Source organism: Caretta caretta, chromosome 19, assembly GCF_965140235.1.
Source record: "Caretta caretta isolate rCarCar2 chromosome 19, rCarCar1.hap1, whole genome shotgun sequence".
Lineage (NCBI taxonomy): Eukaryota > Metazoa > Chordata > Testudines > Cheloniidae > Caretta > Caretta caretta.
This window is the reverse complement of record NC_134224.1, coordinates 11,918,222-11,933,407: the sequence shown is the minus strand read 5'-3', so window position 1 is coordinate 11,933,407 and position 15,186 is coordinate 11,918,222. Positions and strand designations below refer to the sequence as shown.

General features: G+C 51.7%; 1 protein-coding gene across 2 annotated transcripts in view; it reads left to right on the top strand.

Moving 5' to 3' along the window:
- The first annotated feature begins 1,056 nt into the window (after positions 1–1,056).
- The window catches only part of ASAP3 (ArfGAP with SH3 domain, ankyrin repeat and PH domain 3), a 72,820-nt gene continuing 58,690 nt past the window's right edge, over positions 1,057–15,186 (top strand). Inside the window, exon 1 of one of the 2 annotated variants that reach the window (XM_048825919.2) lies at positions 1,057–1,411. In XM_048825919.2, coding sequence (XP_048681876.2) covers positions 1,286–1,411 — 126 coding nt within the window. In that variant the 5' untranslated portion in view covers positions 1,057–1,285. Of the gene's footprint in view, positions 1,412–3,171; positions 3,278–15,186 lie in introns of those variants that run through there. The other variant, XM_075121243.1, reaches the window with a different exon arrangement.

Sequence of the window (15,186 nt, the reverse complement as noted above, 5' to 3'; positions counted from 1 at the left end):
GGGAGTGGGGTCCCGGGTGTCCCAGGAGGGGGAAGTCAGGGGGGATTGGATGGGTCAGAGGTTCTGAGGGGGGCAGTCAGGGGCGGGAAGTGGGAAGGGGCAGCTAGGGGGTGGGGGCACAGCCTTCTGTACCCGGCCCGGCCCTCCATACAGTTTCAGAATCCCGATGTGGCCCTTGCCCATCCCCGGTGTATGAAGTTAAGCGTGTGTGTAACTAAGCCTTTGCAGGCTTCAGGCCTGTGTGTACGGATGGGACCCTGATTGCAGCTGGAGCAAGGGGGCACTACCCCAAGACAAACAAACAATCATAAAAATGTGGAAAAGAGCCTTAGAGAAAGAGTCATACTACAGTGTTACAGCACTGCAAATTACTCCAGGACCTGGCCAGCAATCTCTCGGATCAGTGACTAAGCCCTGTCATATGCAACATAATGTGAGAAGTCCATGACAGCCTCCCTAGTGCCTGACCTGGGCTGTTTCTTTTCCCACACTCAGAAGAGTGTAGCACGCTTTGTCTTTGAAGGGAGGAGTCAAAAGGGTTTTCTCTCTGGAGTCTGGCTTCTTTCATCTGGTCCTGGGTTACTGCTCTACCCTCCTGGCCCCTCACCCAACTTTATCTGCTTAACATCAGTGGAGATCAAAAGCTTTAAGGCAACGTTTTGCGGGGCGGAAGGGAGACATTTGACTGGGGGAGAGAAAGGGTTCTAGCTTCTTCCTACAGGAAGGGCAGGCGATAATGGGGATTCTGCTGCACATAAGGATCCTAATGACTGATCATTAGCAGACGCTTAGAGAGGCAAGCAGCATCTTTCACTGGGCAGGGAGTGCGTGACACCTGTCCAAGACAGGAAAAGCAAAGATAACAGCCACTGCTCCAGGCCCCTCATGAGAAAAGCAGCCTCAGTTTGCACTGGGGCGGGGGGGAACGACCCAGGCGGGGAATTGGATGCACTTTGCCTTTAACAGGCTCTTGGCCAAAACTCCGAGCTTGCAGGCATATATGCATTGGCTGTGTAACAATATCCCCACGTGATTGCACTGAAAGCCTCTGCAGGGAGGGAGGGAGCGAGCAGGAGAGAGAAACTTACGAGAGCGCTCCTGGGCGTCTCTAGTCAATTGCGCCGAGAGCGCAGCAGCTGCGATGTGAAATTGACCAAAGTGGTGCAAGACGCTCTCGCTCTGCCCGTCCCTTCCCCCTGTTCTGCCCCTGGGTCCTCCTCTCCCGTCCCCTTTGCCATTGGATGACTTTCCAGACGCCCCCCGTCGCAGGGCAACATCCCCCAACATGCCTGAGCAGATCACCGTCTCGGAGTTCCTGGCGGTGACTTCGGAAGACCTGAGCTCCCCGGCGGCTTCTACCTTCTCCTCCAAAATGCAGAAGTGCCGGGGGGCGGTGGCGGTGCTGGAAGAGGTGAGTGAGGGGCAGCGGGAGAGGAGGGGGAGGGCGGGGGCAGCGGTGTCCTGCCGGGGTTCTCTCCCTTGAAACTGGGAATTAGGTGCTTCGCCCACCTTTCGCTGGGAAGGGGCGTCTCCCTTTTGTTTTGTGGTAGGTCTTGTTACTGCAGGAGGCAGCTTGGATCTGTTCCTCGTGCCTCGCCCCCCCCCCCCCCCCCCCGACCCTTTTCTTGCCATCTTTCCTGAAATCAGACAGGATTTCTCGTCAAGAGAAGGCGCTTTGCACCTCTCCTGCAAAGGGCGGAAGAGTCTGTTAGGATCTTGCTAAGTTGTTGAACGACCTGGCCATCTGAGTAAGTTTCATGCCTCTCAGCGTGTCGCCGACCCCGGCTGTTCATTTCCTTACTCTGGGTGCGGAAACTCTTCCCTTAGCTGGGAGCCCAGCCGGCTTGGGAAAGATGCTCTTGGTCGAAAAACAAAACTCCGCACTTACAATGAACGCCTTTCCTTAGCTTGACCACCACCAACGCCTTCGACTATTGGAAAGTAACTAACTAACTGTCTATTTCTGTTTTCACTGTTTATGCCGCGGGGGGGGGGAAGGGGGGTTTGTACCTCCAATTTGGACAATGGAAAATGAACCCTCTGTATAACAGCAGCTCATAGAGACTCCAACCGCCCTCTTTTCGCGGGCATACTGTACATAAGTCTAAAAAGACACTGTGCCCTCTCTGAAGAGCGTATACAAGGCCCCGATCCTGCAAAACGCTTGTGCACGTGCTGAACTGTAGGCTTGCGAGTAATCCCATTGATTTTCAGCGGAGCTGTTTATACGTTCAAAGTGGGTTGACGCAGTTCAGGCCGAAATAGGCAAAATCAGGGAAGTATCTTCTGTTTATAGTCAGTTTCACTTTCGGGTTCCTCCTGCCATAAAGTGTGGGGTTTGTGGTGTCTGCCTGTTTTGAAAGTATCATTTGCCTGGGAATTTTAAGAAAGAAAATCACAGAAATGTTTCAGATCCTGCTAGGTTTTTTTGTAAAAGCTTTTTTCTACCAAATCACAGTTCTGGGGCGGAATTTGAATTGATATTGTGTCTTTCGGGTTATTAAGAACCAGATAGTATTCTGCTACAATAACAATTCCAACTGCTGGAAGCTGCGGCGTTTTGCACAATCTCCGTGAATACTGGAGTGTCTATATTTTGAATAAGGGCAGTTTGCAGCTGGTCCTGTGTATTTTGCTGAGTCCTTATGGCAGAAGGAATGGACTTTTTTTGCCTCTGTCTTCACGAACAAGGTCAGCTCCCAGACTGCTGTGCTGGGCATCACAACATGGGGAAGAGATGGCCAGCCCTCTGTGGAGAAAGAGGTGGTTAGGGAATATTTAGAAAAGCTGGACGTGCACAAGTCCATGGGGCCGGACAAGTTGCATCCGAGAGTGCTAAAGGAATTGGCGGCTGTGATTGCAGAGCCATTGGCCATTATCTTTGAAAACTCGTGGCGAACGGGGGAAGTCCCGGATGACTGGAAAAAGGCTAATGTAGTGCCAATCTTTAAAAAAGGGAAGAAGGAGGATCCTGGGAACTACAGGCCAGTCAGCCTCATCTCAGTCCCTGGAAAAATCATGGAGTAGGTCCTCAAAGAATCAATCCTGAAGCACTTACATGAGAGGAAAGTGATCAGGAACAGTCAGCATGGATTCACCAAGGGAAGGTCATGCCTGACTAATCTAATCGCCTTCTATGATGAGATTACTGGTTCTGTGGATGAAGGGAAAGCAGTGGATGTATTGTATCTTGACTTAGCAAAGCTTTTGACACGGTCTCCCACAGTATTCTTGTCAGCAAGTTAAGGAAGTATGGGCTGGATGAATGCACTATAAGGTGAGTAGAAAGTTGGCTAGATTGTTGGGCTCAACGGGTAGTGATCAATGGCTCCATGTCTAGTTGGCAGCCGGTGTCAAGTGGAGTGCCCCAGGGGTCGGTCCTGGGGCCGGTTTTGTTCAATATCTTCATAAACGATCTGGAGGATGGTGTGGATTGCACTCTCAGCAAATTTGTGGATGATACTAAACTGGGAGGAGTGGTAGATACGCTGGAGGGGAGGGATAGGATACAGAGGGACCTAGACAAATTGGAGGATTGGGCCAAAAGAAATCTGATGAGGTTCAATAAGGATAAGTGCAGGGTCCTGCACTTAGGACGGAAGAACCCAATGCACAGCTACAGACTAGGGACCGAATGGCTAGGCAGCAGTTCTGCAGAAAAGGACCTAGGGGTGACAGTGGACGAGAAGCTGGATATGAGTCAGCAGTGTACCCTTGTTGCCAAGAAGGCCAATGGCATTTTGGGATGTATATTTAGGGACATAGCGAGCAGATCGAGGGACGTGATCGTCCCCCTCTATTCGACATTGGTGAGGCCTCATCTGGAGTACTGTGTCCAGTTTTGGGCCCCACACTACAAGAAGGATGTGGATAAATTGGAGAGAGTCCAGCGAAGGGCAACAAAAATGATTAGGGGTCTGGAACACATGAGTTATGAGGAGAGGCTGAGGGAACTGGGATTGTTTAGTCTGCAGAAGAGAAGAATGAGGGGGGATTTGATAGCTGCTTTCAACTACCTGAGAGGTACTTCCAGAGAGGATGGTTCTAGACTATTCTCGGTGGTGGAAGAGGACAGGACAAGGAGTAATGGTCTCAAGTTGCAGTGGGGGAGGTTTAGGTTGGATATTAGGAAAAACTTTTTCACTAGGAGGGTGGTGAAACACTGGAATGCGTTGCCTAGGGAGGTGGTGGAATCTCCTTCCTTAGAAGTTTTTAAGGTCAGGCTTGACAAAGCCCTGGCTGGGATGATTTAATTGGGGATGGGTCCTGCTTTTGAGCAGGGGGTTGGACTAGATGACCTCCTGAGGTCCCTTCCAACCCTGATATTCTATGATTCTATGACTTGAGGAACTGGGGCTAGATCCTGCAACTAGGTCAGTGTAGGGCTTGCTCCAGTTGCAGATGCTGGATCCTATCCCTCCTTCTCTTAAACAAACCCTCTTCCTCCCTCCATATGATGAGGCCAGACCTATTGCATCTATGAAACTCGGATGGTGATCTTATGGCTGACAGATCAGTGGTGTCTCGCACATCAGCAATGTAGGGTGTTGACTCCATGACTATCTGCTGTCCAGGGAGGGGTCACGGGAAAGGTGGGAGCAAGGTCCCACTTTAGGGCTTCGGTGAAGCTTTTGAGTATGTCTATGCTGCTGCTGGGAAGGTGCCCCCAAGCTCGGGCAGACAGGCCTCCTAGGCTAGCTCCAGCTAGTGTGCTAAAAATAGCAGTGTAGCAGGGGGTGAGGGGCAGCATGGGCGGAGGCTCAGGCTGGCAACCCAAGTGCATTCCCAGAGGGTATGGGTGAGTTTGTGTTCAGGTGGGTGGCCCGAGCTGGTGTCCATGCTACCCCAACTATGCTGCTATCACGGAAGCTTGCGCAGACCTCCTGCGTGTCTGCCTAGCCGAGCCAGGGAGCACGCTCCCAGCTGCCATGTAGACATACCCTTTGTGGGCACTGGTACAGTCTGGCTTCTCTAACAGCTGCTTCTGAAGGACCCCCCAGCTCTTCCTTTGAGGCCTGAGCTGACTCCCATTAAAGTCAATGGAAAGACTGTCATTGACTTCAACAGGACTTGGATCAAGCCCTGCGGTGAGAAGGGGACCCCGTTTCCCTGCCAGGTCTTGGTGGTATAAGTGACACCGGGGAGGCTGAGATGGATGCTGCCACGTGGCTTGGTCTGGCAAGGGGGCATTGAATGGCCGTTTTCCTTCATCTTGCTTCTTCAAGTCCTGTTACTTTCAGGGACGATATCTTAGGTATATGGTGCCTTTTTCCCACAAGTGCTTTAACAATCTTTATGGGGGTGGGGCTGTGTGTAGAGTCATTGAGTTCGTGGATTGTAAGCTCTCTGGGGTGGGGACCGTCAGTTTGGTGTTTGTACAGTACCTAGCCCAGTGATGACCAGGGTTCCTAGGCGCTGCTGGGTTACCAATCAACACAGTGCTGGTGGGTGAAGAAGCCATGGATTGTCCATGAATTCATACTTCTAAAAAAAATATTTATACCGAATGTATGGCTCATTCCTCTGCCAGTGGAATGCGGCAGGACTGTTTCATACCGATCCTTAGGAAGAGGGAAGTGAAGAATGCTTTTTTCCCAGTTGGAATAGCTGGGAGGAAATTTAAAGAGTTGGAATAAAATGATGCAAATCTGGCCAGGATGCTAGAGTTCTTCCCCCACTCCCCCCCCCCCCCCATCTTACAAGCAAAAAACCAACTCCATTAACTTGTGATAAAATTTAAAATCACTCACTAGAAAAATAAAGTCAACAGTCGCTGATCTGTGCTAGTGAAGAATGGGAGCAGCTGTCAATGTTGAGTAACAGTCACACAGATGCCCCCCGTGCCAGATCCCCTATGGCTCCTTGTGAGAATCCCAACCTCTGTTCTAGCACGTGTGTGGCTGCAGACACAGGGTCTGGCATTGAGAGCTGTGATCAATAGCTCGATGTCCTATGTACAGTCTGTTCAATTCCTCACACATCCCCTGCCCCAAGCCTGTTCTGAGACTTTATTTAGGGGGTGATGCCCCCCTGTACTGTGACTAGCTCGTCACACACTGGGCCAGGAGAAAGCTCTCTAACTAATAGTGCAATACATTCTAGGTCAGTAAATCTGCTTCTCATCTCTTCTCCCTCCCGCAGCTGGCCAGAGGCTGCCTTGGGGCAGTGATATGCTGCCAATATTTTAACAAGGGAATCCCACAAGATGATTCTCCCCCAACCCTGCGATTAGCTGGTGATAAACTCCATGTCCCAGGGGCGCGTGTGCTGCGGAGAAGGGAGGGTAAAGAAGCTGGGAGTCCAGTTAGACAAAAATGCTTTCGTTCCCCATAAGCAAGTAGGAAGACAGCCGCAATGGGCTTTGATGCTGCAATCGTTTGAATATGTGACTGAGTTCAGTGGGACACGTTGCATGTTACTTGCCTGCAGAGCGGTTTGCAGGATTGTAGGCCCCCATCCTGCTAGTGATGCCTTGTGTGTGATGCCTTCACCCCATCCTGAGCCCCGCACTGATGCCAGCTGGTCCAAGGTCTGCCTGCATGGAGTTGCTTGCAAGGTTAGTTAGGGCCACAGTGAGTGCGTGAGCGGTGGTTGCTGCATCTTTGTCTCTGAATACTCAGCTGACAGTATCAAGGGCTCAGCTTGTGTTGCCTGCAGGGGGAGTGGAGCTCTTGAAGGGGGATTTTTGGGAGAGAGATTCTGTCCCTGGGGAAGGGTGTTTTGGAGAGCGGAGGGAGGGGGATCCTCCCTGGACCATTGTTGGCAGAGAGCAAGTATTTCCAAACGACCCTGATCTATCAGCATCCAGACGGGCTGAGTGCTGTCGACTCCGCCTGCCCTTCAGTTTGGGGAAAGAATTGTAGGAAGACTCTCCCCCTCCCCCCCCACAGCACAATCCCCGCTTCACGGTTGTGCAGCGTGGGCACCAGCCTGGCAGGCAATGGAGAGGGGCAGGGGTCTGGGGAAGAGAGAAGGGAAGAGTCTTTCAAATCATCCCTCTGGCGCCGTGACTTGCAAGTCAAGTGTGTGTGGTCGCCTCTCTCTGAGCTGTCTGGAACGGCTTTTTCATTTGATCCGGCCACGTACAAATCAGCGGCCCTGGAGCCAGCCGCGCTCAGAATACCATACTGATGTACGTACCGAGTGCTTGTTGGTTAACTCCCCAAAGCACTCTGTGGGGTCTCTAAACTGCCTCGCTCGCTACAGACGTGCAGCCACCTCTGGGATGGATGGCGGCAGCTGTTCTAATGGCTTGCGGAAATACTAGGCAAACTCCTTAGGACAGGAAGTGAAGAATTATTTTGTCCTCTTGATGCTGCAGGGAGGCCAAGTGTGATTGAGGTTCTATGTCCCATCCAAAGGAACCTTTCAGCAGAGCAGCACCTTCCATCCCCACGCTGGTGCAATGGCTCTTCCATTTGGAGTCTGTACTGAGAGGATCTGTTGAATGGTTCACATGGCTTCTTGCAGGACCCTGGCTTTGCCTTGGTCTCTCATTCAAGTACCAGCCAGGCCTGACCCTCCTTAGCCATGAGATCTATCGAGCTCCCAGCCTGCTGCAGTAGGGTTGGAGAAAGTGTCGTTGTGTAGGAGAACATGGTCAGAATCCAGGTGTAGAAGTTACCGACACAGGAGAAGCTAGATGGCGTCTTCAGGCTTCACATGGTAGAGCTTTGACTCCAGAGGAGAAGTTCCAGGCCACTGTGCTGGGGGAGCTGGATGTCGGCATAGATTGTGTGGGGCTGTGATTGATCACTAGGGATCTACCAAAGATCCATTTTGGTCAATTTCACGGTCAGAGGATTATAAATAATCCATAAATTTCATGATTTCAGGTATTTAAATCTGAAATGTCACAAGGTTGTAACTGTAGAAGTCCTGACCCAACTCTGAAGGCAGGAGCGCAGAAGTAAAGGTGGAGTGGTCTGGTGTTGCCCCGTTTACTTCTGCCCTACTGCTGGCTGGGCGCTGGCCACTCTCTGGCCACCCAGCTCTGAAGGCAGTGCAGAAGTAAGGGTGGCAATACCGCAATCTCATCATAAAAACCTTGCGACCCCCCCCCCCCCACTACAACCCCTTTTTTGGTCAGGACTCCCAATTTGAGGAATGCTGGTATCTCCCATGAAATCTGGTCTTTTCTTACTTTTATCCTATCCTATACAGATTTCACAGGGGAGACCAGATTTCACGGTCCTTGACGCGTTTTTCACAGCCGTGAATTTGGTAGGGCCCTATGGATCACACTGGGCTGTGAGAAGAGGGGACCAAGGACGATGAACAGAAAATCCCAGCAGAGTCTTAGCCCAGAAATCCAAGCACAAGAGCTCTGGGGCTTGTCTTGGAAAGGGGATCTTCCCATGACCCCATCTGAGCATTCCTAGTGCAACGGCACCTTGTAAAGAGCAGAGAGGACTCAAAACCCAGTAAAGACTAGAAAAGCTCTAGGAAATTGTTGTATCAATGGACTAGAGGTGTTGCTGGCTGGGAACCCAGCATACCTCGTGACCTCTCTTTGAAATGGACTCTAACATATAATTAAAGCTGGTTGAAAAATGGAATTTCCCCGTCGTGGAAAATCCAGGATTTTGGAATTGTATCCCCAGTGAGGCCGAAAAGCAGATATCCCGGTATTGTCCATGACATGAAATGGCCCAAACCCGACAGTTCGGAATCTTGTGAATGTTTTGTTTTGCAAAGGTCAAAACACTCCAATTTTCTATTAAATCAAAGTATTTTGACTGTTGAATTCTAGTATAAAGACAATATAAAAGTCAAGGTGACGTGCAGATAATTCCCTGTCTAAAGCTTTGATTAAATTGTTACAATCCCTGAAAGGTTTTGATTTAGTGGAATCAGTATTTTAACTGTCAGCCAGCTCCAACAATGATATATCGATAAGCAGAAAAGATTGAGAGGAACTGTTGTGTGGGGGGAGGGAGACAGTGTGTGTGTGGTTCGGTTCCCTGCTCTCCCATTCATTCGCTATGTGACTTTAGGCAAGTCACTTAAATGGCTTTGTGCCTCAGTTTCCCCACCTGGAAAAAAGGGATGCTAATATCTGCCACGGGGGTGGGGGTCTTGTGTGGCTTAATTCGGGAAGATCATTAGGGTCCAGGGTTTTAGCCACCGCGGTTAGAGAGGTTCAACAGCAGTGAAAAGGTTAAAGTGAGTCAAATTTAGAGCCTTGAACGCTGCTGGGGGAGCGTTCCTTTAAGTGAATGATATTGGTAGGGGAGGAGCAGGCTACAATCCCCCTAAGCACCCCACCCTCTGAGTGTGATCTGTATCTAGCCTGCTGCCTGCTAGCTTTGTCCTAGGCACTGGATCCTGCTTGTTGTGTCTCGGAATAGCAGAACCAGAAATGTTAATAACCCGAAAGACACAGTATCACTTCAAATTCCGCCCCAGCAGAAATGTTTCAGATCCTGCTTGGTTTTTTGTAAAAGCTTTTTTGTACCAAATCACAGTCCTGGGGCAGAATAGCAGGAATATTTATCGTTAACACCAATGATGTGCTTGGCTCTTCGTGAGCTGTACAATACAGATGGTCCCTGTCTGGAAGAGTTCATGGATTTATTAGTATTTGTGCTACAGTAGCATCTAGAGGCTCCACTTGAGAGCAGGGCCCCATCGTGTTAGGTGCTATGCAGACACACTGAGAGGCAGCCCATGCCAGCGAGTTAACAATCTAAATAGATACGGCACAGGGTGGGAGCAAAGTACCGTTATCCCCATTTTACAGATGGAGAAACTGAGGCACACAGACATATTGCCCAAAGACACATTGCGGGGTGGCGGGTCTGGGGCAGAGCTGGGATTTGAGTTCCTGTCTGGTGTCTTCACTATAAGATCATCCTTCTTCTCTAGTAAACTTCTATCCTGGACATCTGTTGCCCTCAGTACAGAGCTGGAAGTATAGGGGGCTTCTCCCAGGTTGTCATTAGCTGAATTTCCAGGGCAGTTAACTTCATAAAACTCTCCAGCTCCTTCTTGCATCCAGCTGCAGAACTAGCTGACTTGGTGACCTCCTGTGGCTGTAAATTCTCGCTAGTTTTCCTCCATGTCCATCCTAAAATTTCCCTGCATTTGGCTGGGTCCCACCATCCTCCACCCTTGCTCTCGTCCCTCGCCTCCTAATCGTTCAATTTAGTTTGTATTATGTTATGAATAGAGAATTGAACTGGAAAGGAAACCCAAATAAACACAACCTTGGATCTGATGTGGCACGTTCCTGCCACCAGTGCTCAGAGACGTTGTCTTCCAGCCCTAGATCCAGGCGACTGGCTGATTCATGCGGTGGGTTGGGTAGGGGAATGAGACATGGGGGTCTTTCACTCTGCTGATCTGAGTCTGGCCCCAAGACAGGGGGACTTGCTGGCTGGCTCAGGGGAGCTCAGCAAATAGGATATAGGGTCCTGCTCAGCGAGGGTGCAGGTTCAGATCCTGCCCTGGGTCGGGGGATTAGTTGGCTCAGTGGACGATTTGGGGGTGGGAGGTTTCAGTGAATGGGATTCGGGGCAGCAGGTCCAGTCCAGCCCCCAGGTAAACAGTAACCTGGTTGTTCCAACCCAACATCTGTGTGGGGGATTCAGAGCCCTAGGCAGGAGAAAGTGGGGGAGGGATAGCTCAGTGGTTTGAGCATTGGCCTGCTAAACCCAGGGTTGAGCTCAATCCTTGAGGGGGCCATTTAGGGATCTGGGGCAAAAATTGGGGATTGGCCCTGCTTTGAGCAGGGGGTTGGACTAGATGATCTCCTGAGGTCCCTTCCAACCCTGATACTCTGTGATTCGAAGGTGTCCCCATCAGCGAAGCTGTTAATAGTGGTGGCCCTACCTGGCTTTTAGGTGGCTTCCCTTCCCTTCCCTTCTCCCTTTTTCTTTTGTTTGTCAGACCACAAGCTCTGTGGGGCAGGGAGTTGCTATGTTTCTGCACAGCACCCAATGCCCTGGGGCCCCCAATTTCAGTTGTGGCCTCTAGGTGCGACCATAATATACCTTTGCTTCATATACCATGCCCATGCGGTGGTCGGTGGCACCTTCCTGGTGGTCAGGAGAATGCAACGGCTTCAGAGACAAGGATTTGGAGTGAGCAGGAAAAAGGCAGGCTGGTTGGGGGGGGATCCTTTGAGTGACCGGTGGAATGGAGGACTCCAGCTGGACGACATCGCCTGTCTCCTAATTGTGGGACAGGGGTCAAGCACTGGTCAGCGTTCACTTTACTCTTCATAATTGCATTGGGGTTGCATCTAGAGACCACGTTGTGTTAAGTGCTGTATGTAGTGAGAGAGAGCCCCTGCCCCAAAGTCTAAATAGACAAGACTATTCTGCCCATCTTTAACTTAAGAACGGAGACCCAAGGGGGCGTCAAGTAACTTGCCTTAATCACAAGCCCACCTTTCCCTGTTGTCTTTCCCTTTCCAGGCTAAATAATCATTTTGTGCCGTCTTCTCCTTCTCTGCCACGTCCTTTATTCTCTGGGCCGGACTCTGACCTTGGTGGAGTTACTCCAGGTTGCTAGCAGCCTAGTCCCTGAGATCAGAGTCTGGCCCTGCATCCTGTAGTCTCAGACTTTCCCCTGACTGCCGTGCAGCGCCCTATGCCGGGAGGCCCTTCTCCCTCAGTGTTTGCTTTGCTGCTGCTAATTGAAATTTCACCACTGTCGCTCTCCACTCTGGCACTCCTGCCAGTTGGCCGCGTCTGTGGTACCAACCGTCTCCTCCTTCGTTGAACGATGGGGGGGTGAAGAATGGCTCCCATTGATTGCTCGCAATAAAGAGGGAAGCTCAGAGGAGACGCACTGGAGACCGTTGGTGGAGATGCTGCGCCGCCCTCTCCTCCCTCCTGATCAGCCGGGGTATGGCTGGGAAGTGATTCAGGGTCTTCCGGCTTAGAGCTGAAATGCCCAGGGGGGATGGGACCTCCTTGGAAGTTTGGCTGGTAGCAATGAAGCAGTGTGGGATCAAATGCATCTCTGGGAGGTGGTTGTTCTCGCTGCAGATGCAGATCTGTCTGCCCCCTGTCCACCAACACACGCTTTCCTCTTTCCAAGGAAAAGCTCATTTCCTCCTTTATGGGAATCTCTGCTGCTGAGCTGATCTTCATGCAGGCACCAGGGAGGGGAAGCCAATCTCTTCCGGGTGAGAAGCTGAAACAGCTAATTGTGCCTGGTGGAGGAAGAGGGCTCGCACACCTGCTCCCCTGGGGAGAGGCCCAGCAGGGAATCCGCTGAGCAGGAGCACAACTGGCTGCATCTCTCCTGCCTGTGGCTTCTCTTCCTGGAGCCAAGGGGTGTCCCTCCTTCCTTCCCTGCATCTGGACCAGCAAGTTCAGACCTGGCAAGTTGGCTGATGTACCTTCCCCTGCCTCTCCAGCCAGGTGAGGCCTGTGCGGCAGGGCAAGCACAGTCTGCACAGACGCACTACGTACGGCGTCTTGTAACATCTGCTGTTGATACAGTCAGAGGCTGAACCGAGCAATTACAAGCATCCGTGCTCCTTTGTTAGAGTCAGTCTGATTGGCTCCGTGGCCTTGTCACTCAGGCAGAGCCAGCTGCTGCCTGTCCTGCCTCAAATTATTTCTTCTCTGTTAACTGATCACCCTGTGATGTGGTTGTGCAACTTTGTGCTGTGAAAACTCTGAGGCCTCTGGGTCTGTGGCCAGCAGGGACCATTGCGATCATGTATCTCACCCCCTGTATAGCACAGGCCAGAGAACTTCCCCAAAATAATTCCTTTTAGTATATCTTCTAGGAGAACTTCCGATCTTGATTTAGAAATTGTCTGTGATGGAGACTCCACCACAACCCTTGGTAAATTGGCCAATGGTTTAAGACTTTCACTGTTAAAAATTTACACCTTATTTCCAGTCTGGATTTGTCTAGCTTCAATTTCCAGCCATTGGATCGTGTTCGACCTCTCTCTGCTAGCTAGAAGGACCCATTATTAAATATTTATTCCCCATGTAGGTACTTACAGACTGTAATGAAGTCACCGCTTAACCTTCTCTTTCAGCTAATTAGATTGAGCTCTTTGAGTCTGACTATAAGGCAGGTTTTCTAAGCCTTTAAATCATTCTCGTGGCTCTTCTCTGAACCCTCTCCAAAGGATCAACACCCTTCTTGAACTGTGGGCACCAGAACTGGACACACTATTCCAGCAGTGGTCACACCAGTGCCAAATAGAGAAGTAAAATAACCTCTCTACTCCTACTCAAGATGGCCCTGTTTCTGCATCCCAGTGGAGTCACTCTGGATTGACACTGCTGTAAATGGGTTTGGGCCTGACACCCCCACTCTGTGTGTGTGTGTGTGTGTGTGTGTATGGGGGGGATTGATCCATTGAGGATCATCTCCATCCAGAGGAGTGGGGTGGGTGATCTGGCCCTCAGTGGAAACTTCAGGATCTGGCCCTATAACGTTGGCCCTAGCCAGTGTTTACTCTGCTGTGCGAGCCAGCAGTAACCCGTTTCATCAGCAATAAGTGAGGCAGAGGTGTAGAAAAGATCTTTCCTAAGTATGCCAAGTGGCCAGCGGTACGTGCAGCAAACCTAGAGTTTGCCAGTGAGCCGTCTGGACTTGGCTGTTGGCTTGCATGTGAACTGAACCGAAGCCTTGTTTGGGGGAAAGCCCAGGGCGAGAGTAGCCGCTCCTCATCTTTGCTGGATGTGCCAGTATCCCCAGAGCTTCCAGGAGTGACCTGGGGTCCTTCGGGCATGGCGGTGTAGTGGGAGTTGTGTTGCACCTGGGGCTGGTTTGTCTGAGCTAGGAGTCAGCTGCATTTTCAATGTGTGCAGAGGGTGACTGTGTGCTCTCGGCGGCGTCTAACGCCGGGTGGCCTTTCCGTAAAGGGAAAACCACGCGAGCAGGAAAGTAAAATCTCCACGAGCATGCGAGTCCCCTGTGGAGCAGGCCGCTGAGCTGTGGGTATGTCTTCCCAGCCCGCGGCAGCGAGCCTCCCAGCCCGGGTCGCCAGCCTCGGCTCGCGTGAACGCTGAAAATACCTGGCGCTTTGAAGTTGCAGCTCGGGCCCCGAAGCGGGCTGGCCCCCGAGCCTAAATCCTGCCATGAGCGCTCGTCTGCACGGCTGTTTCAGAGCATCGCGAGAGCCGAGGCTGTCGACCCGGGCTGGGAGGCGGGTTGTGCAGACGTACCCGCCGAGAGCAGAACTGCTGCTGAAGTTGGCAGAATTCTGGGGCACTTTAAAGGGACAGGAGAGAGAAAGCGAAGGCCTCACGGTCGCAGCGATGCCATGTGGACGTCACGAGATAGTGGTGCCTTTATCCGGGAGGGTAAGTTTTGACAGGGGGGACCACAGATAGGGAGGGAAGGAAGCTGGGTGCCAGCCAGGCAGTCTGCCTTAGTCTCCCTCACAGAAGTCCGAGACGGACAGGACCCATTTGCCTATCCCGTCTGTAGCCAGCACATGAGCATTTTGTACAGGGCTTGTTGTCCCGCCCAGCAGCTGGGGCTTCCATCATTGTCTTGGGGGGAAAAAGGATTCCTTGTCAGGAAGTCGGTCTGATGATCAGCCTAAAATCTTCTCTGCCTTCATGTCATTACTGCCAGTTCTGCTGCTGGTTCTGCCCCAAACGATCCCTCTCTCTCCTTGATGTTCACGCCCTTCAAATATTTGTAGACTGTTATCATGCCTGCCCTTGGCTGACACCCAGCCAAGCTACACTTAACTCTTTCCCTCCCGGGGATCAATCTCTCTGATCAGTCCTGTTGCGCTGCTTTGGACCCTCTCCGGTTTGTCAATATCTGGTTGGTAGCCAGGGGCCCAGGGCCAAATGCAGGAGGCCAGGGGGTGGTCGCACCTGCACCATACAGGGAGGGACTGTCACGTCTCTTTCCTGTGATCAGTGGCGGATTAGCTATGGGGCCCGTGTCCTGGGGCCCCCAGGCAGGTGAGATGAAAGCCCCATGCCCTGATCCCACTCCCTGGCAGAGGACGCCTCCAGTGCCCCCCGACTTTCTCTCTGGCAAGCCCTAGGGAAGCACCGGGGAAGCCCCAGCACCCAGACCCCTGCTGCGGTCCCAGGACTGGAGAAGCTGTCGCTACCTGCCATGGCCCTGGGGCTGAGGGAGCTCTCGCTCCCCACTGTGGCCTGGGGCCGTGGCTCAGGGACAGAGCTTCTCCAGTCTTAAGGCTGCATTGGGGGCAGAAAGTAGCAAATGGGTTGTTGGGCC